The 26,305-nt window shown below is 42.8% G+C and overlaps 1 protein-coding gene across 2 annotated transcripts in view; it reads left to right on the plus strand.

Annotated features, from left to right (window-relative positions):
* igf2r (insulin-like growth factor 2 receptor) overlaps window positions 1–26,305 on the plus strand; it is a 214,653-nt gene that overhangs the window by 62,122 nt on the left and 126,226 nt on the right. For both annotated transcript variants that reach the window (XM_038803333.1, XM_038803343.1), the window contains exons 10-14: window positions 11,329–11,432; window positions 12,867–13,031; window positions 15,254–15,415; window positions 16,204–16,347; window positions 25,890–26,024. In XM_038803333.1, coding sequence (XP_038659261.1) covers window positions 11,329–11,432; window positions 12,867–13,031; window positions 15,254–15,415; window positions 16,204–16,347; window positions 25,890–26,024 — 710 coding nt within the window. The remainder of the gene's footprint in view (window positions 1–11,328; window positions 11,433–12,866; window positions 13,032–15,253; window positions 15,416–16,203; window positions 16,348–25,889; window positions 26,025–26,305) is intronic.

Genomic DNA, 26,305 nt, shown 5'->3' on the forward strand with positions numbered 1-26,305 from the left:
TGGGCCTGATCGGAGATTCTGGAAGTTGACACGAGGGACTTTCAGCAAAAGTTCCTGAATCGAAAGAGATAATGTTATCATATTGGCATTTCCAACATGGAAACAGTGACTACACTTGGAAAGAGCTTTATTACCTGTAAAGCGCTCTGAGATGTCCTGAGGTTTAGATTTTAGGTTCATGTTCCAAATGCAGAATACTTGTACATATAATCTGGATTCACAATCATCTGGAAATTCCTTTCATACTTCCAGCAATTTTATCTGTTTTTGTGGCACCATTATATCCATCTCCCAGTAGTGACAGTGATTTAAGGGTGGGAAAATGTGCCAAGTTGGAAGATACTCTGGGAAAGATGTTTCTCCCACAGCTGAAGCTTCTTCTCTGATACCTGAATGTTGCAATAGTATTCTGTCACTATGTGTGTGTGGCCCGGTATTCTTTTGAGTGAGTTTAGGTGCTTGGTAAAATCTACTATAGAAGCAAGGGCATGAAGCCATTGATTGTCATATGAATGAACAGTTGAATCATCCCACCTAATTTGGCAAAACATTACAGCGCAGTCACCAAACTGGCAGTCCGAGGTCTGACAGCCAGCTTAATTGTCCGTGGTTGAGAGCTGCACTTAAATAAACCTTAGTTTTATTAACCACATCCATAACATTCACTTCTCACCATTTTACTATGCAGAGATTCTTCATTAAAATGCAGTGGAAAATATTACATTCCTTTGGACCGCCGATTTGTAATTTGGTTCTATGATTCAATTTGGCCTTCACTTTGGTTACAATTCTACCTTTCTTGTCTGACAGTCTGTGGCCCCATACTCACCTTTAGTCCAATCTGTGACCAATTTGCCTAGAGAACGCCCCCAAGCTGGTTGCAAAATAATTGATCTATGTCTCATCAAACTTTCTACAAATTCCTCTGTTACACACATGTTCTCATTAAATTCCAGAAATTTGTATTGCCTGCCAAGTCGCATCAGTTACATCACTGCTATCATCAAATTGTGTTAACAAAGGAGCAAAAACCTTTGTTCTGAAGTTGACTGTTCAAATTCTCTCCCAAATCATTTTTTCTCTTTCCAGAATGTGTAGTTAACTCCGTTTGTATCTGTCCAGCCTGATTTCTACCCTGCTCACAGCACCAAGACCACAGCATCCACCACCCACTTGTCAATATCCAAAATGCCACCAACTTTGATTGTGACATGTTAACCTTTTTCAGTTTAACTGCTCTGATGTTTGCAGTGGGCCACATCATGCTTCTTCACTGCATCATCTTTGTCCAACTATGAGCCCTGGATTTGTGTGGTTTCCTATTCAAATAAAGCTAGTGCATCTCCAACAATGGTTTCTGTCATCTATGCATTATGATCAGAGCTTCCAAAAGTTCCCATTTGTTAGACCACCTGCTGCCCCTGAACAAGATCAGCTTCCACATGAATGCAGATAATGCCCAACTCTTATACCCCTCTCTGTGACAATGCCATCTGCAAGCTGTGAGGCTACCAATCTGATGCAGTTTACAAATTGACTTTGAAACCATTCTTTAGCTCGGACCGTAACTTCATTCTCTTGCCACGTACTCCACCCCTTTCCCCAGCCATACTCGCATTATACTAGAAAAGCTGAGCTTCAAACTCCACATGCTATGTTACTCAACGATTTATTCCAACCTGCATGACATTTCCTGCTTCAGCCTGACCTCTGGTCCACTGGTGCAGAATTCCTAATTTATGCTTGTATTACCACTGCCCACTAAATTCAATGCTCTCCTTTCTGGCCTACCATCATACACTCAAACCCAATATGCCTAAACCCAGTCACTGTATCCGATCATGCACTAAGGCTGACTCATTCAACACCCTTGCCTTCATTGACTTCTCTGCCCCAAAGTAAATTAAATTGAAATTTCTTGCCTTCAAAATCTTCATGAAGGTCTTGCCCCTTCCTAACTTACGTCTCCTATTCCTTCCCATCTATCCTGCAGCCTTTGATTCGCTGACTCCGGCTTACTGTGCATTTTCTGCACCCTTTCGCTTCATTACTGGAAGCAGAGTCTTCAGTCTGGAGCTCTCTCTAATCCCCATTTGCCTCTCCATTCTTTTCTGCTTAAAAAGGTTTTCTCAATGCTGGCTGGCCATCCTTGCTGATCATTTCCTCTGATTTAGTCTTTTTAAAATCTATTTTGCAATGCTCTGAGATATATTTTGCACTTGAGGTCCTCCGTAATTGCCAATTGTTGTGACGAAAGGTGGTGTAAGGAAAAGTAGCTAAATTTGAACTGTTTCAAACCTCTTAAATTAATAAATTGCTTGCAGGAAAGTAAAGCATGAAAGGGAGGTAAAAGGTGTATGTGTGATATTGTATGGAAGAGGAAAGTAAATCCAAGCAAAAAGTAAATGCAGCGGTACTAAACAATGGAAGAAAAACATGGTATTTTTGCCTGAATGCCGAACGCTATTGTCAGCACAAAAATACGACGTGATAGGAATGATTTTAAAAATGCAGGGATGACTTCCATTGGCGGCATGTAGGAAGAGGTCGCATATTGGATTGAGGCTTGAATTTTTTTACAAATTAATGCCCAGTCCCGGGGTATTTTGGTTAAATAAGTGCAGGAAGACATGAGGAAGAAAGATGTCCAAAACCCAAAGGAAAGCTGCCGTGAAGAAGGGGGCGAATGAAGGTTCACCATTTAGCGGAAGGGTCGGCTTGGCAACTGGAATGATGGCGGACGCTGGGTCGCTTCGGGGGGCCGCACTGTTCACGACAGAAATGATGACTGCGGTAATGGTTGTGGAACTTGAAAAACAGTTCGCAAAGCACATGGAGGTGATGAGGAAGGAGATGATGGCAGCATTAAAGGTGCTGGTGGGGGAGACGATTGCCCCTGTGAATGCGGCGGTGTCGAGGACATCGGCTGAAGTGCGGAAGCAGGGTGAGAAACTGAAGAGAGTGGAAGAGGCCTTGTCGTAACACACTGATCAGCTCACCTCTGAGTGAGGAACTACAAAGGGTGGTGGAGGCCTGCAAGGGTCTGCGAGCCTGATGGAGGACCTGGAAAATACATCTAGTCAGCAAATTGAGGATTGTGGGCCTGCCCGAAGTGGTGGAAGGCCTGAGGCCGACTGAGTATTTTGCCAAAATGTTGGCAGAGCTGTTGGGGGAGGGGGAAGATCCCTCCGTACAAACCGGATCGGGCTCATAGGGTGTGGAGGCCCAAACCAAAGGCGAATAAGCTGCCAAGAGCAGTGATTATTTGTTTCCGTAGGTATGGCGTGAAGGAGAAGGTCCTATGTTGGGCAAAGCAAAAGCGGGAGGTGCAGTGGGCTGGTACTGGTATATGTATATACCAAGACTTTACTGTGGAGTTGGCGAGATGGTGGATGGCCTTCGGCCGAGTGAATACGGCACTGTATAACAGCAGGGTGCGGTTCGGCATAGTGTACCCAGCTAAGTTGAGGGTGACCTACAACTCTAAAGACTTTTATTTCGAGGCAGTGGAGGTATTTGTGAAGGCAGAAGGACTGGGGCAGAAGTGAGAAATGGGACTGAGGATTCGTCTTGGACTGAGGGTAGGGGGGTGGAGGAGTGTATGGAGCTCTATTTTTCACTGCATGTTATATGTGCTAAATGAGTGGAAGTTGCCTATTTGGACAAGGTAAGAGTTGGGATTTTCTTTTGCAATGATGGTTCTTTGGGGTTTGCGTTGAAGGGGGTTTTCTTTGTTTTCCTGGGAGGAGGGGATTGGAGGGGAGTGAGGCCTGGGCAGGGGCCTCCACACTGGCTAGCTCAAGCTGGCCAGTGAACGGGAGTGTGGTGGGGGGAGGGGCTGCGGCCATCAGAGCCTGGTAGAACAGGTTTCGATGGGCCTAGGAGGTGTGAAAAGTTGGGGGAGGGGACCGATACTGGGCGAGGTGTTTTCGAGAGGAAGTGGATGGGAGGGGCTCGATGGTAACAATGGGACAGGGTGGGCCAAGCCCAGCGGGCAGGGCCTGGAGTTAGGAGGATGGTGGATAGGGGGGTGCTGGTGAGCGGTTAGGATGGTCACGTGAAGTGTGAGGGGTTTGTTGGAGGGAGCTTTTTCAGGGTCATCTCTGGGGTAGTGCTTGTAAACTTGGAACCGGGGCCCCTAGAAGCCTTTTCTGGGGGGGGGGGGGGGGGGGGGGGGGGGGGGACCAACTTGAATTTCTTTGACTCTTGGGAAGATGAAGTCTCAGCTGAAGGGGATTAAGGAAGGGTTTCACAATTCTTGGGGTTGTTTATTATGCACTTCGTGAATTGGTTGCCATTGAACATTGGGGGGAGTGGTGGAAGGGGGGCTGGCGGTATTGTTGTCTTTGGTTATACTGTTGGGGACTGATGATTTGTTGTTTTCAAACCTGGAATGTACAGGTGGATGTTTTGGTCTGTATATTGAGCGGGGGGGGGGGGGGGGGGGGGGCTATTGTATTTATTTTTGTCTGTTTTTTCTTTGGTTGTTTATTGATGAAAATAGAACAGCACAGCACAGAACAGGACCTTCGGCCCTCTATGTTGTGCCGAGCAATGATCACCCTACTCAAACCCACGTATCCACCCTATACCCGTAACCCAACAACTCTTTTTAAATGCAGGGACGTTGACTGTTGTAGAGTGCCACAGTCCTCCGACTATTTACAATATGCTTGTGACTTAGATGCAGAGATAGAAGGTACTATAATCAAATTTGCAAATGGCACCAAAATAGGTGGAATAATTTGCAATGAGGAATGAGCAATGAGGAAATAAGATATTTTCAAATGGATATCGATAGCTTAGGTGATTGGGCCAAAATTTGACAGATGGAGTTTAACGTGGATAATTGTGAGGTTATCCATTTTGGTCAAAAGTGGAAAGGCCACTTATTATCTAAATGGAATGAAACTTGAGTGCTTCGGTGCAGAGGGATGTGGGTGTCCTCATGTATGAATCATAGAAAACTAGTATGCAGGTAATAAGGAAGACAAATGGAAATTTTGCATTTATAGCTACAAGAATAGAATATACATGTAGGGAAGTGGTGCTGCAACTGTACAAAGCATTGGTGAGACCTCACCTGGAGTACGTGTACAGTTTTGGTCTCATTTGAGGGGGGGGGGGGTATAGGTGCATTAGAAGCAGTTCAGAAGAGGTTCACTAGATTGATTCTAGAGATGAGGGGTTTCTCTTATGAAGAGAGTTTGAGCAGTTTTGGGATATACTCGAGTTTAGAAGAATGACAGGCAATCTATTTGAGGTACAAAAGATAAACATTGATAAAGTAGATGGAGAGCAGATGCAACCTCTTGTGAGGCAATCTAGAAAAGAGGTTATAGTTTTAGGATAAGGGGTAGCAGATTTAAAACTCAGGTGAGGAAAAATTACTTTTTTTTCAAAGGGTCATGAACCTGGAATTCATTGCCCCCGAGTGCAGTGGATTGAGGAAGTAGATTTGTTTTTTAAATTTAGAGTACCCAATTCAGTTTTTCCAATTAAGAGCCAATCCACCTGCCCTGCACGTTTGAGTTGTGGAGGTGAAACCCACGCAGAATGGTGGAGAATGTGCAAACTCCTCATGGACAGTGACCCAGGGCCGGGATCGAACCTGGGACCCCGGCGCCATGAGGCAGCAGTGCCAACCACTGTGCCCACGTGCTGCCCAGGAGGTAGATTTTTAATTAGTAATGGGTTGAAGGGGTTTGGACAACGGGCAGAAAAGTAGAGTTGAGGTGGAGATGAGATCAGCCATGAATGCATTGAATGGCGGAGTGGGCTCAAGGGACTGGATTGCCTATTCCTGGTCCTAGTTCTTATGTTCTTAGATGGTGGAAATGTTCTACATTATCACTCTTGGTCCATACTGAGAGTGTTATATTTGAGAAATTATACACCCCTCCTTGTGGTGCTTCATGCAGTGCTTTGACTGAGGGAGTTCCAGATTATTCTATTCGCTGATTATTTTGACTTTGGAAAACTTTGACCTAAGTGTGCCTGGAAAACAACAAATGAAGTGAACAGACTGATGAGTCCAAGGGTAGAACATGGGTCTGAGCATTTTGGTGCTGAAGCACAAGTTTACAAGACATTATCACTGTTGCATTCAGTCCCTTTCACCTTAAAACCCCTCCATTCAGAAAATCTGGCTCACATAGATGTTGAATACTAGTTTCAACAGCAAAGCTAATAGTTTCCATGGAATCCCACCATTTGGCCCATTGAGTCTGCACTGACTCTCCTGACTCGTACTCGACACAGATGAATGGGACGCTTTCCTGCCCTACCATATATTCATCGATTCTTTGGTATCCAAAAATTGATCTCTTGTGAGTCTTTAATGTACTCAGTGACTGAACATCCACTGCCCTCTGGGGTAGTGAATCCCAAAGATTCACAGTCTTCTGAGTTAAGAAATGTCTTTGTCATTAATGACTGACCTTTTATCCTGAGATTACGAACACTAATTTTGGACTCCTCAACCAGGGAAACAGCCTGTGCGCGTCTGTGTGCATTAGGGCTGCACGGTGACTAGCACTGCTGCATCATAATGCCAGGGGCCCAGATTTGATTCTGACCTCTGATGTCTGTCTGTGTGGAGTTTGCACACTCCGTGTCTGCGTGGGCTTCCTCCATATTCTCCGGTTTCCTCCCAATCCAAAGATGTGGTTAGGTGCATTGGTCATGCTAAATTGCCCCTTAGAGATGGGGTTGCAGGAATAGGGTGGAGGATTGGACCTAGGTAGGGTGCCCTTTCAAAGGTTTGGTGCAGAGTCGATAGGCCGAATGGCCTCCTGCACTGAAGGGATTCTTTGATCTGTTCAAGTTCTTGAAGAATTATATACAAGATCACCTCATTTTTCTCTGAGCTCATTCTGCGAAACATTCCTCACAGAATGGCACCCCCCCCCCCCGCCCATATCCTCTGAATCAGTCTATTGAATCTTCATTGCACCCCCTCTTAAGACAAGTATAGCCTTCCTTGAGCAGGAGACACAAACTGTTTACACTGCTCCAGCTGTGGTTTTGCAAAAGGCCTATATAATGGCCAGAAGAATTTCTTGACGCGCCCAACCCACTTCCAATGAAGGCGAACATAATATTTACTTTTCTAATTACTTGCTACACCTGCTTTGCAACTTTCTTTGATTTATGTGCAAGGACATGCACCCAATATTTTCTAGTGCCTGCCTTTTGTTACAAAAAAGTGCAACTTTTCTGTTCTTTTGATCAACGTGGATAATTTCACATTTTCCCACATTATATTCCAACTGCCGCCACCTTGCCAATTACTTGATCTGTTTGTATTCTTTTGCAACTTCTGTTTCCTTCTCTCAATTTATTGCCCCAAATAATTTTATTAACACTGTTCCCTTCATTCTAATTCATATAGATTGTAAGCAACTGAGCCTCGAGCACTGATGCTTGCAGCAGCCTACTAATTTACTTGCTTATTCGCAGTTTGTTTTTCTGTCTGCTATTCGATCTTGTATCCATATTAAAATATTAACCCCAATCTCATTACAATCTTATGCACAACCTCTTGGGGGACATCCTATCAACTGTTTGAAATCCAATTATAACTACATCCACAAACTGCTCCTCATCTCATCATCAACAATAATCCCTTGTGTTCATGGTGATTAATTCTTTCCAACAGCTGTGGGGGGGTGAGATATTGGTGCTAGCTGTGTTTGCTTATGAGTTAAATCTTGGCCTTGCAAACTGTGGACATTGGTTGTTAACCAGTTAAGATGGTGGCAGATTGTTGACTTGAGTGTCTTTCTCATGAACCCTCTGCCCTATCCCCCTCTTGTTGATTGGAAGACCGTGGCTCTATATTGGATGATGACATATTCTAGAATCTGGGAAATTGTGGAAAATGAAAACCGATGCGATCACTACCTTTTCAGCCATCTATTCCTTTAACACCTGAAGGACCAGGGACCATGTTTGCTTTTAGTTCCATAATTTTTTCAGTATTGTTAAAAATTATTTAAATTACCTGTGGTCATTGGACATTTTGTTCCCACTATTTCCAGGTTTATTTTTGTTTTCCATGTTGAAGACATATTTAATGCCGTAATTTCTTTGTTCCCAATTATGCTATCTCCTTTTCTGTCTCCAATGAATCCATCTTTACTTTTGCTGATCTCTTCCTTTTTCACATACGTGTAGAAGCTCTTGTAACCTGCATAAACTAATGCCAGTTTCCTGACATTATATTTTCTCCCTCTTATTTTTTGGGCCTATGCCCATTGGAGTTTAGAAAACGTGAAGTAATCTTATTGAAACATACTAGAAGCTGAGGGGCTTGACAGGATGGATGCTGAGAGGGTGTTTCCACTTAGTGTTCCCTATTCCCAGTCTCTCCCATAAAAGGTCTCTCCTTTAAGACAGATGGGGAGAATTTTTTTCTGATGGTCTGGGTGTGTAGTATTATCTTCCCCAGAAAGTAGTGGAGGTAGGTTCATTGAATTTATTCGAGGCTGAGTTGGATAGATTTTTTGATAGACGAAGGAAGTAAAGGGTGATAGACAGGAAAGTGGAGTTGAGACCACCATCTGATCAGCCATGATCTTAAATGACAGAGCAGGATTCAATGGATCAAATGGCCTACTTTTCCTCAGTCCTCTGGTCTTGATCACCTTTTGATTTCTAAAAGCCATCCCAAAATGAAGCTTACTATTTGGCATATTCTCAGTTTTTTCATTCGCCACCTGATTAACCAGGGATGGAGCTATTTTTTTCTGTGTTTTTTACTCAGTAAAGGAATGTATGCTCTTTGAGAAACATGAATAATTTCTTTAAATCTTTGCCATTGCTTGTCTTTGTCACAATTAAATTTCCAAATTTACCTCGGCAAACTTAACCCTTTGTTTAAATTTAAAACCCTAGTTTTCACCTTGAGAATGCCACTCTAATTATGAAATGTTATTGTGATCGGTCTTCCCCAGAGGATGATTTATGTTACTAATTAACCATTACATAACATTAGATCCAAAATATTTTGTTCCCTTGTTGATTCTTTGACAGCCTTTTGGAGAATGGACTTGAATGACTTGCATAAACTTTTATGCAATCTACGTATTATGCATTTGGCTTGTCCAATGTATCTGAAGATTAAAGTCACCCACAATTGTTACATTAGTCCTGTTACACATTCCTCTAATTATCTGATTTGTATTGTGTTAGGAGGACCTGAAAGTGCACTCACTGAATCGATATCATGATTTTCTGACTTCCTTGATGCAGTTTTATTTGCTATTTATTGTCAGGGCTACCTTCCACTTTTTCCATATACCTATCTTTTTCAAAAGTGAAGTACCTTGAAATATTTAGGTTCCAATCTTGGTCACCGTGCAGCCATTACACTTTTGTTCCATTAATTAATCTATAATCCTCATAAAGGACCCTTAGTTTTACCTTCTTAGGTTTATCCCCGATGAATCCTTTTAAGTTTATTAGATTAGGAGAAATCTGTTCACTCAAAGTTGTAAATCTTTACCCCAGCAGATTATGGATAGTCCGTTGTTGAATATATTTAAGGCTGGGATAGACTAATTTTTGGGAGTCTAGGAATCAAGGGATATGGGGAGTTGGTGGAAAAGTGGAATTGGAAGCTCAAGACGAACCATGATATTAAATGGTGTGGTAGGCTTGATGGGCCATATGGCGACTGTCTTGTGTGTTGTGTGCCCTTTCCTGACTCAATTGAATCTTTACACATCACCAATTTCTACTGGTTTGACCGTTTTCTTTAGACTTGTCAATCATCCTTAGCTGAACCCTTTTCTTCCCCACTCCCACCATATTTTAAAGCACTACCTATCACCCTGTTTATTTGGTTCACCAGGACACTGGCTCCACCCTTGTTCAAGTGGAATTAGACCCAATGGATCAAATTAATTTTCCCCAAATTACTACCAGTGACCTATGAATTGAAATCCCTGCCTCGTACACCTATGTCACACACGTGAACCTGTTTGCCCCATGCCAATTTGTGTATGGTTCAAATAGTAATCCTCAGATTATTAACTTTTGAGGTTCTACATTTTAATTTGGACTGTAGATCCTCAAAGTTCATTCAAGTCTCAGGATCAAATTTGGGAAATAAAATTTATTATTTTTTAAAAATTTGTTAAAAATAAATTGAGTGCCCCAATTCTTTTTTTTTTCAATTAAGGGACAATTTAGCGTGGCCAATCCACCTACCCTGCACATCCTTTTGGGCTGTGGGGGTGAGACCCACACAGGCACGGGGAGAATGTGCAAACTCCACGCGGACAGTGACCTGGGGCTGGGATTGGACCCGGGTCCTCGGTGCCGTGAGGCAGCAGTGCTAACCACTGTGGCACCGCACCACTTATCTGGGAAATAAAATTGTGGAATCCTTAGTTCTGAAATATGTTGGGCCACTTGGTGTTTAAACCTATGAGTAGTTTTATTAATAAGTTCCTTTTTGAACAAACTTGTTTTAAATGAAATTCAACTGAATTTAATTATAGACTCTACCAGACCTACCATCATCATTGCATCACCTTTGTTAGCGTGTCAACAGACCCAATAGATGAATTGCTCTTGATTTTGTTAGAAGCAGTGGTGTGAAGACAGAAAATTGGGTCAAAATTCTGTTTTTAAATAAAATGGTGACATGGTGATGTAAAACTGGGATGAAAAGCTTTGCCTGGGCTGTTGAATTGCAGCCTTGATCTGTTTGCTCCGAGACCATGTAAAAGTAGTTGCAGTGGGGAGATGGTGGCACAGTGCTATTGTCACTGGACTAGTAATCCAGAGGCCCAGCCTGGTTTTCTGGGGACATGGGTTAAAATCTCACCATTGCAGCTGGTGGAATTAAATTCAAAAATATAAAGCTACTCTCAGTAATGGTGACTATGACAACTGTCATTTAATGTCATAAAAACCCCATCTGGTTCATTAATATCTTTTGGGGAAGGAAATCTACCAGTCTTGTCTCCAGACCTACAGCCACGTGGTTGACTCAATTGTCCTCTGAAATGGACTAGCAAGCCACTCCTTTCAAGGGCATTTAGGAATTGGCAACAAATACTGGCCTTGCCAGCAATGACTATATCCCATGAAAAAACAAATCAGGCAATGTTAACTTTTTCATAGGCGATTGCCAGTGTTTCATGGACCCTTGAGGTATCCCATAGAGATAAATAACTCCGTAACAACGTTAGAATTAATTATCTAATTCTGATGCTTAACATTAATTGTACTTATGCTGGTTGCACAGTATAGAAATATGTTAAGTAGCCTTTATTCTTTAGATTGTGTGTTCAGGTATTTTTATTTGTACACCAGGTATTCGGATGGTGATCTGACGCTGACATATCCTGATGGCAATTCATGCAGTTCTGGATTCCGGCGAATGACAATAATAAACTTCCGCTGTAATGAATCAGCCGGTAAGGTTAATATAAAATATGTGCTTTTGTATAGGCATATACCAAATATACAGACTTGAGGTAGGTTTATTTTATCTCTAGTTTATTCTGTTACACATTATTGAGATGACACTTCAATTAGCTGCTGTGAACTGGTCAAGCTTGTTCTAATACTATCTGGATCAATCCGTGTGCTAGACTAAGCCAATGTACTGTTCGTTGGATTTGTTTATTGTCACGTGTATCAAGGTACAGTGAAAAATATTTTTCTACATGCAGCTCAAGCATATCATTTATGCTTGTATCAGTTAAGTTGTTGGAGGGAATGAAGATACAATTGGAGAATTGACAGCACAGAAATTAGGCATTTGACCTAATGTTCATGTTTTTATGCAAAACAGAAGCTTTCTTGCACTCTTAATTGTTTCTTCCCACACTGGCCCCATATTCCTTTACTGTCTTCTCTCATGGATGCCTAAAGCCTTCTCTTAAATCTTCCAATGCTGTATCTTTCTATTACTCCAGTTTCCACATTCTCACCACTGAAGAGATTTCGCATAAATTCTTTGTTTTTGAAATTTAATGTTGCACCTTCTGGATAAATGTTTTTTTAAAAGTTGGTGAGAATTTATGAATTTGCTAAGGATGGGCGGTTATTACAGAAAACTATGTGCTTTTGAACACTGTAATCCTACAAGCTTGATGCATTGTCTAATCTACCAGATCCTCTTCCTCTGTTCAATTTCTGTCTTTGTCTTTGGAAGAGAGATTAAGCAGTTTAGGCCTGTACACTCTTGAGTTTCGAAGAATGAGAGGAGATCTAATTGAGGTATATAAGAGGTATTGACAAGTAGACATAAGAGTGAATGCTTCCTCTTGTGGGTCAATCAAGAACGAGAGGCCATAGTTTTAAGAGAAGGTGTAGCAGATTCAAAACTGAGGTAAGAGAAATTATTTCTCTTGAATTTATGGAATTCACTACCCCAAAATGCGGCGGATGCCGGGACGTTGAGTAAATTTAAGGAGGAGATAGACCGATTTGTAATTAGTGATGGGTTGAAGGTGAACGAGTAAGGAGCTGGAGTTGAGACTGATGAGATCAGCCATGATTGTACTGAATGGCAGAACAGGCTCGAGCGGCTGAATTGCCTACTCCTCGTACTTTTGTTCTGTTTAATTTGGCCCTAGATTTATCAACCTGTTTCTTTAAAAAAAAAAATGGCTTTTAAATATTCTTGTGCATTAGTTAGCATTTTATTATTATATTGCATTTCTCTAAACTGTAAACCCTTGGTGAACTGGATTTTGTGTATTTTAGCAAGTCAAGAGTTTAAATTGAATGCGTTGTATGTATGTATGTATGTGGACAAGCAGCAGGTGAAAATCTTTGCTCTGAATCTGTTTGCTGAATAGCCTAAACCTGCATTAGTTACTGTATTTATATCTTTTCTACAGTTGATGAAGGGAAGGGTAAACCAGAATTCAGTGCTGAAGTTGACTGCACATACACCTTTGACTGGGGTACAAAGTATGCCTGTGTGAAAGAAAAAGAAGACTTACTCTGTCGGACATTGGATGGAAGGAAACGATATGACCTTTCCCCTTTAACTCGATATGCAGGTGAGATTTCCTGCTTTCAGCCATTTTGAAATGAATAAAATCAGTCCTTAACAAAGGGACTGTTTGCCTGTAGTACTTGTCTACTGTCAGTTCTTGATGATGTTGTGTATTAGTACATAAAAAGTAAATTTTAATTCTGTTGATTTGACTGTTATGTACTAGACACTTAGAACTTGCCACATTGTAAATGCCACTGCAGTGTACAAAAGGAGAAATAGGATGTTTTGATCTAAAGGAGAGCCCAATAAATATTCCAAAATTTTGTTTTCAGTTTAGGTATATTTCCATGTTTCCTATTGATGCAGGTTTAAAATTTGTACAGCAGGCTACTTTTAAATTATTCACTCTCCCTCCCAATTTTTTTAAAGAAATATGGAATCATAGAAAATTTACAACATTGATCCTTGGTGTCCACGTCAGTCGACGAAAACCTAATTTGCCAAATCCCATTTTCTGGTTCTGTTCTGTTGCACTGGCTCTGTAGCACTGTGGGTGTTGGCTCTTTAAGTGAACATCCAAGTACTTTTTTAAACATGTGGGGAATTTCTGCCTCTACACTCTTTTTTTTTCAGGCAGTACTGCCCAGGTTCCTAACACCTGGCTAAAAAAATGTTTCCTTCCCTTCCCTCTAAACCTATGGCCCCTGGCTTTTGACCACTGCTGGATAGAAGATTGGTTGTTCCTATTTACTCTATCTGAGCCCTCCAATTTTATGCAGCTCAAATAAAGAACAAAGAAAGTGAAAAGTACAGCACAGGAACAGGCCCTTCGACCCTCTAAGCCTGCGCTGACCATGCTGCCCATCTACTAAAATCTTGTACACTTCCGGGGTCCGTATAAAATTAAGTAACCCCTTAACATCTTCTGTTGCAAGGAAAAGAACCCAGTTTCTCATAGCTAAAAGTTTCCCACCCTAGTAACATTCCCATATATCTGCACTCTCCACTAATCCCATCTTCCCTGTAGTGTGGTGGCAAGAAGTGCGCACCGTATTCAAGCTGTGGTCTAAGTTTCCTCCGGGTGCTCCGGTTTCCTCCCACAAATTCCGAAAGACATGCTTGTTAGGTGATTTGGACATTCTGAATTCTCTGTGTACGCGAACAGGCGCCCGAGTGTGGCGACTGGGGGATTTTCATAATAACTTCATTGCAATGTTAATGTAAGCCTACTTGTGACAATAAAGATTATCATTATTACTTCCCTGTTCTTTTTACTCTATGATTTGGCAAATAAAGGAAAGCATGCCATATATCTCCTTGACCACCTTAACAGCCTGCTGTTTATGTATCTATGGTTGTACACTCCAAGGTCCCTCTGGTCCAATTGATTGTTGTCCATATTTGCTGTGAATTCCTTTGCCCTGTTGCGACTCCCAAAATGCATTGCTTACCCCTCACTTCTAAGAATAGAATTCCATTTTCCACCTTTCTGCTGAATCTAACAAACTATATTTATCTTGCTGCAGCCTAAATTTTACCACCTTGCTGCCAACTATGTGGCCAGTGTTTGTGTTTTTTATCATGCCTTGTAACGTTCGAGTCTAAATCATTGATAGAAACTACAAAAAGCAAGGGGCTGAGTACAGGGCCCTGCAGAATCCCACTGGTAAGTCTTCCAGTTGTAAATACCTGTCAATCATTACCTTTTGCCACTCAGCAAATTTGGAAGCAATTTACCTCTCCCTTCTGTCCTCCAAAGGAGGTTAACTGACCTATAATTATGCAGATTATCCCTGCTCCCTTTTAAGCGTGGTTCATTATTGCCAGTTCTCTAATCCTCTGCTACCACTTTTGTAACCAGGGGGAATTTAAATATGATCTGACCCTGCAATTTCCTTCCTTCTAACAACTCGGGATATATTTCATCCAGACTTGGTGGTTTATTTTCTTGTAAAGGTATCAAATCGTTGAATGTTTTCCCCTGTCTGTTTATTTCACCCAATATTTCACAATTTCCGTCTTTGAGTGTACTGGTCATTTGACAAATTAATTCTGGTGAAATAATTGAATATGAAGCTGGATCTGAGATGTGACCATTAAGTGGTCTATAATTTAAGAACCTTTTACAGATGACGACTGCTGCTGTACATGAAAGATGTGCTCAAGTTAAAGCTGTTATGCAACAGGCTGTGATGATTCACTTTCAGTAAGAATTTGTGTTGGTTTGAATTGCCGCAGCTAATACCTTTTTTAAAAACAAATGTTGGGATTGTTAATATGCAGCAAAAGAAGCTCCTGAATCTGACAATACCCACAACTGGGAGGCAGTGGACAGTAGCCTGGTGAAATCTGTTGGGAAGCAAATCTATATTAATGTGTGCCACAAAGTGCTTCAGGATGGTGGAGCTACAGGATGTCCGGATGATGCAGCAATCTGTGCTGTTGGTAAGTCAGTAAGCCACTTGTGTTTTTACAAAAAAAAATCTGTGCTTCATTGCATAACCATTGTATTGAACAGGCACTAAAATTGAAAGTGTATTGTGTTTTGCACGAGATGGAGGGCTCCCAAAAATAAATGACTGCATTTGACATTAAAAACACTTGCGAAAATACAGGTACAAAAACATATTGGAAACAATAACGTAGCTCCCATCTGTGAAGAGGGCAGATAAGTTCATATTTCTGGGTGGCACTTCCTGAATTGTGTTCAAGTTGGAAGCCCATTTCTATATGGTAGCCTTTAAGGATGGTGTACCTCAAGTAGGGCACAGTTTACAAGAAAGAGATGCAAGTATAATGGACAAATTGCAAATGCAAGATGTAACGAGCAAATGTGCAAACGCGCTGCAGGTCAGTACAGATAGGGCATCTTTAATCAATGTTCTGATGGAGTCTACATTCTATATCTGTAAACCTTATCAGTACAGGTCCAAAGTAATCTGGTTCTTTAGCATTTTCTATTTCTAAGCTGCAGACATGGGGCTTTCCTTCACCAGCTTGAAGAAAAATATATCTTAGACTTTCAGTCCACTATCCGTTCACTGCATATTGTACAGGAAAAGCTGATCATATATTTAAATATCTTGCTCTGCTGATGTGTAGTAAAATAATACATTGATTTTTGTGGAAAGAACACTGCAGAGATTTCTTTGTTTGAACACAGCCAAGTTATTTAAAAATTGAAGATATTCAAATTAACCCATTACTATTTTGTTTTAAATGTTGTCATCTAGTTGAAGGTCAAAAGAAGAACCTTGGAAAATTTGTTTCATCCCCTAAAAAGGAAGGCAATAATATTCAGCTGATATACTCAGGTGGTGATAAATGCAGAGGAAATGATCAAAGCCAGACTATCATCACTTTTATATGTACACCCGGTAAGTTAGTGTGCCTTGATCCTGTTTTAGGTGGCTCCCTGTCCAGTATTGGAAACTGCTGGGGGAATTTGAATGTACCAGCAGGTGCTGTAGATATTCCTAACACACTTTTAATGTGGGTGTTACATTACAGATGTTGGGAGTTTTATTATACTTTTCATCAAAGTGGAACCATTAATAACATTGTGGAACCATCTATAGTAACACTTGAAAACAGATGCACTTTTCCAAGCCCAGTCTATTAGAAATAGATGAGCTGATTTTCTGCAGCATTTCAGTGAGGTGGAGGTTTTGTGGAGCAGTGGTGCCAGTATTGTGCCAAATTGAGGCATTGATTTACCAGCACTGATAACATTGAGAAGGGCTGCTTTTAGTCTAGCAATACTGGGATGGGTCTAAGGATCCAGTCATGGTTCAAAATACTCTGGGACGGCGGGCAGCTTCTACCTGGAAATCTTGCGAATAGCCGATATAAACTCAATGACAGGCAAAAGAATTCCAAGATGGGTCACCTCTGTGTATTTTGATTGGATGAGTAGTGAAAATTGGGATCAGAATCTGTGAGGAATGTTGCAATGTTCTCTCAAACTCTCTATGCACAGTCTACCATTATGTGACTCTGTGGATTATATAGTTTCCTTGGTCCCACATTGACCTTTACTAATTCGAACACCCTTCCCAAGTCCTTAGCTGAGAAAACTTCCAATATAATATCCCCCCCCCCCCACCCCCATGCGCACGCACACCGCACACACCACACACACACACACCAGCCCCGACTTTACAAATTCAGATGGTCTGGAGGCTTTACAACTTTTCAGACTTCATTCTCTTACCATTTGGAAGAATTGTACTTTCAGCTGCTTTGAGCTGACTTTGGTTTGGAGGTGAAATTTATTAATTGTAATGCTCTGGTTTCAGCATCTGATTTGCTTCTTCTACTCTACAATGTTGATGTTTTTCTATGATGATTCATCGTCTTTGATTGGATATCATGGACTTATCCCGTTTCTTAATGGTAGCGCCTGTGAAGTGGAGGTACTTCAGAGAGTGTCGACTTTGCCTTCGTGAAACCCAGGCTCAGCTGGCTCCGGCGACTACTCTCGGTCAGGGCCCCGCTCAATGATATGAACCCCACTACCCATGGTGTCTCGGGAGTGGCTAACTGAATAAACCCGAGTGGTGCCCTGTAAGGTGGTCATGTGCCATCTTTGGCATGTTCTGGCAGCTCCTGCAGCCAAACAGGTGCCAAACGTCATGCTCTGCATTCCTTCAGACCCACCAGGAAGGCGGTGGTTGGGGGGGGGGGGGGGTTTCTGATGCTTGTGCAGCCCAAAATCCCCATATATTCTGCCCAGGCACGCGCCATGGAGAAGTCACTCCATTGTCACCTCACAGCGACCAAAACAACACGACAGGGGGAATTGCTAGTTAGGAGCCCAGCTCAATTGCTGTAGAGAATGGGTGCCACGGGCTGCCTCTGATGGTGGGAGAGATCATCTCAACTCATTGGACATCTACCACCCGCCTCAAACTGGGCAGCCTCCAGTCAGTGAGGTGCTGTCCTGCCACAGTCCACCCGCTCCAGTTAGGTGCTTGGTGCTTAGGTTTATTGCTCAACAAGGGGACTGTAACATTGCACCAAGCAATGTGACAAAAACAGAAGACGGCACCAGTCCTGCAAGCTGGAAAGTCAGAACCAGACGTCTGGGCTTGTCAGAAGATCTGGCAACGCCCAGAAGACTGCTATTATCAACGATAAGTTGAATAGACTTAATGTGGACATTGCAGAAATTCAGGAGTTGCACCTCCCTGTAGCAGGATCACAAAGAGAGCAAGATTACACTTTTTAGTGGCTGGGGGGGGGGGGGCGGGGGGGGGGGGAAAGAGAGACCCAAAAGAGCCAAGACAGCGTGGAGTGGACTTTACCATCAGCAACTCCTTGCTCAGCCTGATAGAGCCACCCACAAATAGCTCTGAACGCATACTGTCCATCGGCCAGCCTCTACATTACCAAAACCAAACCCTGTTACCAGGTTTCAGAGACATCCAAGATCATGCCGATGACCCTAACTGGACTTCATCACCAGGAGAGCATTATAAATGGTGTTCTAACCACATGCAGCTTCCACAGTGGACTGTGACACCAACCACCACCCCTTATGTGCAGTAAAGTTAGACACCAACCATAGAAGATGCATAATTCCAAGAAAAATTATCACCCGTGCATCGATACTATAGAATACTCACCCACTACTGTTACAGGAAGGGGATGCAGAAACCAAGTGGGCCCACATTAGAGATGTCCTCTGTAACTCAGCAATGAGTACCTTTGGTATCCGCGAGAAGAGAATGCAGACTGGTTTCAAGCCCACTTTGAAGAAATGGAATCCGTCATAGTCTCCAAGCGTACTGCACTGCTGAACTACAAGCAAGCACCCTGTGAGAAAACATCTTTAGCGCTTAAAGCTGCCAGAAGCATCGTGCAAAGAACAGCTGGGCGCTGTACAAATGACTACCGGTAACATCTATGCAGTTGTATTCAGCGAGCCCCTCGGACTGTATGACAGCATCAAGAGTTTTTGGGCCACCCATCGAGGAGATTGCCCCCTCGAGTCTAAATCAGGAGAAACAATCACTGACGAAAGCGAGAAAATCAACCACTGGGTGGAGCACTACAGAGAACAGCCCTCCAGAGAAAACATAATCACTGACACCCTTAATGCAGTTCTGCCAGTTGTGGTCGAGCTAGGCAAACAGTCAGCTGAACCAGAGCTCTGCACCATTGATTCTCTCATCAGCAGAAAGGTGCCCGGAAAGGATGGTATTACCCCTGAAACAATCAAGTGTTCCAAGCCAGCTGTACTCTGAAAATTCCTTAATCTGTGCTGTCTCTGCTGGGATAAGGGAGTAGTACCACAGGCAATGCTCAATGCCTACTGCATCACCCTCCATAAGAAAAGGTGGTTACTGTAGAATCTTGTTGCTCGTTCTGGGTGAGGGTGCTTAACACTCAATTTGGCTCTGTTTCATTACTTAGCTTTGGAGTCGCCAGGTATCGTTAAGATACCGCCACAAATCAGGGGCTGGTTTAGCTCACAAGGCTAAATCGCTGGCTTTTAAAGCAGGCCAGCAGCACGGTTCGATTCCCGTACCAGCCTCCCCGGACAGGCGCCGGAATGTGGCGACTAGGGGCTTTTCACAGTAACTTCATTGAAGCCTACTCGTGACAATAAGCGATTTTCATTTTTCAATTCATATTTCATTTCATTTCATTTCATGGTCAAGTTCAAAGCAATAAAACCATACACCAATTAGTAAGTTCAAACAAGACACGTTTATTATATTACAGTAATCTACTAATCATGCATATAAACTGTAAGTCTAGGCTAATCCTACCACTACTAGGCCAAATACTTATCTGGATAAGAGGACTGCCGGATCAGGGAACAATGGCTTCTAGCTTTGTCCTGGGTCCGCAGGCTTCCAGTGGTTATGGTCTAAAGGGGTCAGGAGTGTCTATTCCCGTAGCGTGCGTTGTGACTTATTTGCTGGCGGCTTCTGCCCAGACCCCTCCTGCACAAGGTTCTTCTGCTGCAACGGTGTTCTGCTGGGAGGGCTAGCTGGTCAAGGAGAGGCTGACAGAGAGAGCAAGCTGGGGTCGGGGTCTCTGTTTTATACTCCTCTCAGGGTCTTGTGCCCACCTGGGCGGACCCTCTATACTCTTGTAATCGATTGGGTCTCTTCCCAACCGATTGATTTGAATTCCCCAATAACGGGACAGGATCTTGATCACAGTCCAAAGACTTTTCTTTGGCGGCGAAAAGTCTGGCCTTCCATTCAATGTATCGATTAGTGTTAACTTGTGTCTTTTGTGCCTGGGGATCGCCCAGTATCGCCTCATTAATATGCTAACTGTTTCTTTTCATAGCGTTGTCTGGTTTCAGCAACAGCCAAACTGGTTTCTGCAGCAGTCCAAATATACAAGCGCTCTGCAAGCTGCTTGCTTTTCACAACATGTCCATTTTCCCTGCATTCCTTGCAATCTTCCATTTTGTGTTTGGGCAGTGGTCACCCCAGGTGGCTACAATCCCCCTGCTCAGCACAGAAGAGAGAGCTTTTGTTGGAGTTGTTTTAAATAGATGTGAGAAGCTGGCAGATCGTGTCTACCCTGAGGCACAGTGTTGCTTTTGTGCAGAAATCCACTATTAGCATGTTGCTGTCTCTTTGCCAGCTACAGGAGAAATGTCGAGAATAATGGACACCCCTCTGTCGCCACCATAGATCTTGCCAAAGCCTTTGACCTCGCCCACAGACATGGTCTCTTCAGTTTACTAGCAAGCGTCAGATGTCTGCCAAAGCTATTAAGCATCATCACTTTGTTCCATTACAATGTGAAAGGCACAGTCCAGTACAATGGTGCCTCATCAGCCCCCTTCCCCATCTGAGTGGCATATGCCCTCGAACCCACACTGCATTTTCTCTCTCTGCTGCTCTCCCATGCGATGGTCGTAAGGAATTTTACTTCACACAAGATCAGATGGCATCCTGTTTAACCTCTTGACCATCTTACAGCTAAGACAAATGTATGGAAAGTTCTCATCCGGGAACTCCTCTATGCTGACTATCCTGCATTAACATCTCACCGAGGACTGTCTGCAGAGACCTATTGACAGGCTCACAACTGCTTGTAACAAATTTGGCTTAACCATCAGTCTCCAAAAAATGAACACCATGGGACAGAGCTTTAGATATGCTCCGTCTTTCAACAGCGGTGACCACACCCTGGAAGTGGTCCAAGAGTTTAACGACTCGGGCTCAACCATTACCAACAAACAAAAATCAACAGGCACATTGGAAAGTTGTCTGCTGCAATGTGCAGACTGACCAAAAGGGTGTGGGAAAATGGTGTACTCACACGGAACACAAGTTTGAGTGTTTCAAGCCTGCATCCTCAGTATCCTGCTTTACAGCAGTGAGGCCTGGACAATGTATACCAGCCGAGAGTGATGCCTCAACATTTTTCCATCCTCGCTGCCTCCAATGAATCCTCAACATCAGGTGGCAGGACGTCATCTGCATCTCCAACATAGAATCCTCTGGGTAACTAACATGCCTAGTATGTATGTCATACTAAGCCAGTGGTGCTTGAGATGGCTTAGACATGAGTCGCATGGAGGCTGGTAAGATTTCCAAGGACATATTGTACAGTGAGTACGCCACCGACATCAGACTTGCTTGCTATCCATCCCTTCGCTTCAAAGACATCTGAAAACATGACTTAAATCCTGTGAGGTGGACCACAAGCATTGGGAGCAAGTTGCCAGTGATCATCAAAACTGGTGGATAGCAATGAAAGAGGGGGTGAAAAAGAGGTGAAGAGACGCAGCACCCGGCAAAGTATGATACAACACTGCAAAGAGAGAGCCAGGCGCTAGTTTATAGCCAGACATTGCCAAACCAACCAGTGACCCATTGGCGTGTACCCATTGTCTCAAGACATGGAAGCGAAGAGGAGAAGAGTCCCATTCTTTCTGGAAGGAAAGTTCACTTTGTTCATTCATCGGGTGGACGAGTTTTCTTTTTCCATGGAGTCTGCCATGTTCTTCCTGCGTTTTGACTGCAGAGTAGCCGACAGTGAGATGGGTTGGGACTCTGATTTGGTTTGTGGCCAATGAATTGGACCAAAAGTCTGTGCTCTGCCCAATGACAGGCGGTGATTATATTCAATTCCACTACAATGGTTTTCAGAGTTCCAATTTCTTTCCAGAAGATCCAGATGGCTCTCCTCTTTGGAAAGGTCCAGCCGGCCCCCCTCTTTGGAAAGGCCCAGCCGGCCCCCCTCTTTGGAAAGGCCCAGCCGGCCCCCCTCTTTGGAAAGGCCCAGCCGGCCCCCCTCTTTGGAAAGGCCCAGCCGGCCCCCCTCTTTGGAAAGGTCCAGCCGGCCCCCTCTTTGGAAAGGTCCAGCCGGCCCCCCTCTTTGGAAAGGTCCAGCCGGCCCCCCTCTTTGGAAAGGTCCAGCCGGCCCCCCTCTTTGGAAAGGTCCAGCCGGCCCCCCTCTTTGGAAAGGTCCAGCCGGCCCCCCTCTTTGGAAAGGTCCAGCCGGCCCCCCTCTTTGGAAAGGTCCAGCCAGCCCCCCTCTTTGGAAAGGTCCAGCCGGCCCCCCTCTTTGGAAAGGTCCAGCCGGCCCCCCTCTTTGGAAAGGTCCAGCCGGCCCCCCCTCTTTGGAAAGGTCCAGCCGGCCCCCCCTCTTTGGAAAGGTCCAGCTGGCCCCCCCTCTTTGGAGACCTTATGGGTGGCTAAGTTTCTGAGAATACAGTGGCCTGAAGACCAACCACAAACTGAAAGCAAGCGGCCTCTCCTTAAGCTGTGAGTATTGCATTTGTAACCTCAAGAGTACAAAAGACTTCAATCTGCTTGCTGTGATGAAAAGTGTGCCAAAACCATCAGGAACAAATTGATAATATTTACCTTTTTTTGTGTGTGTATAGTTAAAGTAGGTATTAGCTTATCGATCACTAGTTGTTTACTGCATATTTCATGAAGGTTGTTGTAAATAAATAGTAATTGTTTCCATTTACAAAGCTGGTGACGAACTATTGGGCAGCCAAGGGCCAAGTCCATGGGTATTTTTATAAGAATTATTGGTCGATTCACTTGTGTTGTGACTGGGGCATGCGAGGCTGGAATTGACCACGCACTAGCCCAGGGTGGTGTAACACTTTGACTCTTTTTCAACCTGGTCCTTCCTATTTCCCTTATCTGGTTTGAAAGTCCAGATTTGCACTTCCATACTGCACATCTCGTTCGTGGTGTTAGATTTGATCGAAGTTCAAGAATGTAATTTCCCATCTCTCAATTAAGCTACAACATGTCATTAGTTTTGGTTGATAATTCTGCATCCAGCCAACTGTTCTGAATTATCAGCAATTTATTTTCCTGTTCCAGGCTTTGAACACAATTCTTAGTAGAGACTTATAACACTTCAAGTTATAATTTTTCATCAAACTTGTCTTCCAGATGTGAGAGTTAGTTCTTCACACATTTCTCCTGAGCAGTGCCTGATTCCCCTGTGCTCTCCTTTGAGCTCGAGAGTTGTACATTTCACTGTTATTTTTGAGACATTTCACACTCCTTTGTGGAAGCTTCTACTTTCTCTTGTAACTGTTGAACTTCTTGCTGTTCTCGATTCTTGATTTTCATTTCAGCCATGTCATTTTTAACAACTAAATGGTTCTCAGAGTATGAAGCATCAGTGTATTTTTTTCTAGTTCTTTGATCTTCAGCGTCGGATTTACATATCTTATTTTCTTTTCCATTCTCTTTCTGCAGTAGAGCTGCGTGCTTGTCCTTTAGTTTCGCTGTTGGCCCGATCCGTCTCCTTAGTCTTGTCTTTCAGTTCTGTGATTGTGATACTCATTGCTTCATTATGCGCCCACTGCTTGGAAAGCTCTCCTGGCTTTTCCTTTCAATGCCAGATCACAGTTGTTAGCACCGCTGCCTCACAGCACAAGGGACCCGGGTTCAATTCTGACCTTGGGTGACTTTATTCCCCCATGTCTGCGTGGGTTTCCTCCGATTTCCTCCCACAGTCCAAAAATATGCAGGTTAGGTGGGTTGGCCATGCTCAAAGAAACTTGTCACTTATTGTACATAGATGTGCAGGTTAGGTGGGATTACGGGAATGGGGCAGGGGAGTGGATCTAGGTAGGGTGCTCTGAGGGTGGGTGCAGACTCAATGGACCAAATGGCATCCTGCACTGTAGGGATTCTATGAATTCCTCTTTTTTTTAAATTTAGCCTAGCAATATCTATGTTCATTTCTTTAATTCGGCATGCTGCAAAAGTAGTAGAGAACATTTTTTCCCTGACTGTTGGTTGGAAATGCAAGCTTTTGTTCCTGTGCGAAGGAATTCTTCATATTTTCCAATTCCTAATGCAGTCTTTCACTTTGCAGTTCGGCCTCTGCATACTTGATCGTTTTTTCCATACTACTTCATTTACAAACATCATTAACAAACTTTTGCTTTCCATTTCTTCATATCTTTGGAAATGTAATGTTTTTCCAAGTTTTCTTCTAAATGTCCAACTGTTTTCTTCAGCTCTGCAGTCTTTCTTGTACCTCTTTGCTTTCTCTTGGAATACTGAATATTGCTGAATCTTCTCTGCCAACTGGTTCTCCAGGTTTTTTGAGTGACGTTAAATTCATTTTGCTCCTCTGGTAGCCTTCCAAAGCAACACACTTTGACCTGAACAACGCTATGACATGCGAAGGTCCTTCAACAGATTGTTGCAAAGCTCAGTTGCTTAGTCTTGTGTTTTCTTGCAGTTCAGCAGTCTTTCCAACCTTTTGCTGTTCCTCCATTCTACTTTTCGAGTCGGTCTTCATTTCTTCATGCTGCTGAAGGGTTATGATGTACCCCTTGCATTTGATATTTGATGATTAGCTGTTCTTTCAACTGTCCATTTTCTTGTTGACCACCTAGCTCATGCTGAGCTTCAATGCAGTGCTAATGAATACCCCATGGATTTAAATATTTTATTGCTTAAATAGGCATGAGGTTCACTTTAATACACAGATGCCAGTGTTGTAGTTGTACTAGAACAGCTTGACTAAGGGCACAGCTACTTCTGGAGCACATTCAATTTCAAATGATACATAATTCAAGTCCTTTGCTAGCACCCCATTAAAGGATTTACTGCTGTCATTCAAAACCATAATACTTGAAGACTTCTTAGAAATGTAGAAAGAGTTGTCCAAATCAGAAATGTGACACCATAAATTGGAGAAACCTCAAAAGCCAGATTTAAGCATCACAATTTTAATCTGAGCTTTTAATCGCCTGTGTATGTGCAGTAAATTCCCAATAATGAATCTGTGCACTGAGCATTTGCAGTTTCCAGGATACAGCTTAACAGAGCTCTGCCCCATTGAGAATGAGAATTAATTTCAAAAGCCTTTTGGGAGCAAAAAACACAGGAAGAAACTATTGGCCTGAATTTTGTGGGATGTAGTAAAGACGTTGAAGAAAGCTGTCCCCAAAATTTAGCCATCTCACGTAGATTCAATCCTTCCTGATGTAAATTTGATTCTGATGGAGAGAAATATAACATTTGGTGCACACTGGTTAGATAAAGGTAGAAATCAAAATAATCAAAAAAGTAATTAAAAATTAAATGGAATCTAACAAAATGGACCATTTTCAAGCTGAGAGGTTGTTCAAAATCAATTATGCACTTAATGTGCCATTAAAATCCACCCACTCCACTCGTTCAATGGGGTGAAGCTTTTCTAAAGGTTTTAACAATGAAACTGATGTATTAAAGTGAACCTCAAGCCTATTTAAGTCAACCTATGAGTAATTATTCAACCATTCAACTCCAAATGCATGTGACTCTATAAAGTACTAAGATCATAGCAAGGTTTTAGTTTTAAAAAAAAATAGCTAGGCATTTTTCTTTGACATGCACTGGCTTTATGGAAAATGAATATTCTAAAATGAGGTTGCTGTTTTTCTAATGGGCATTGTGTTCCTCCACAGGGGATCTGGAGAGTCCTCCTATTCTGAAGTCTGGAATCGATGTATGTTTACATGAAATAGAATGGCATACAGCTGCTGCTTGTGCTTTATCAAAAACTCAGGGAGACCATTGCAGGGTTTCAGATCCAGAGGCAGGTAAGCTTCTGAAACCTGGACTGCATCTTGGATTTCTGAATTTATTTTTCCTGCACAACTGTTAAGCAAGCTTGAACAATGATCTACAGCTTAAAATGGTTGTAGTTCTTGGGTCATTTATAATAACAGGGTCTTTGCCACTGAATGTCCAGTATTGATATTGTTGGAAGCTCAGACAAAGCATATGCAAGAGCAATTCTTTTTATTTTTATTTTGAGTGCCCAATTCTTTTTTTCCAAAATTAAGGGACAATTTAGCACGGCCAATCCACCTACCCTGCA

This window comes from Scyliorhinus canicula, chromosome 1 (assembly GCF_902713615.1).
Source record: "Scyliorhinus canicula chromosome 1, sScyCan1.1, whole genome shotgun sequence".
Taxonomy (NCBI): domain Eukaryota; kingdom Metazoa; phylum Chordata; class Chondrichthyes; order Carcharhiniformes; family Scyliorhinidae; genus Scyliorhinus; species Scyliorhinus canicula.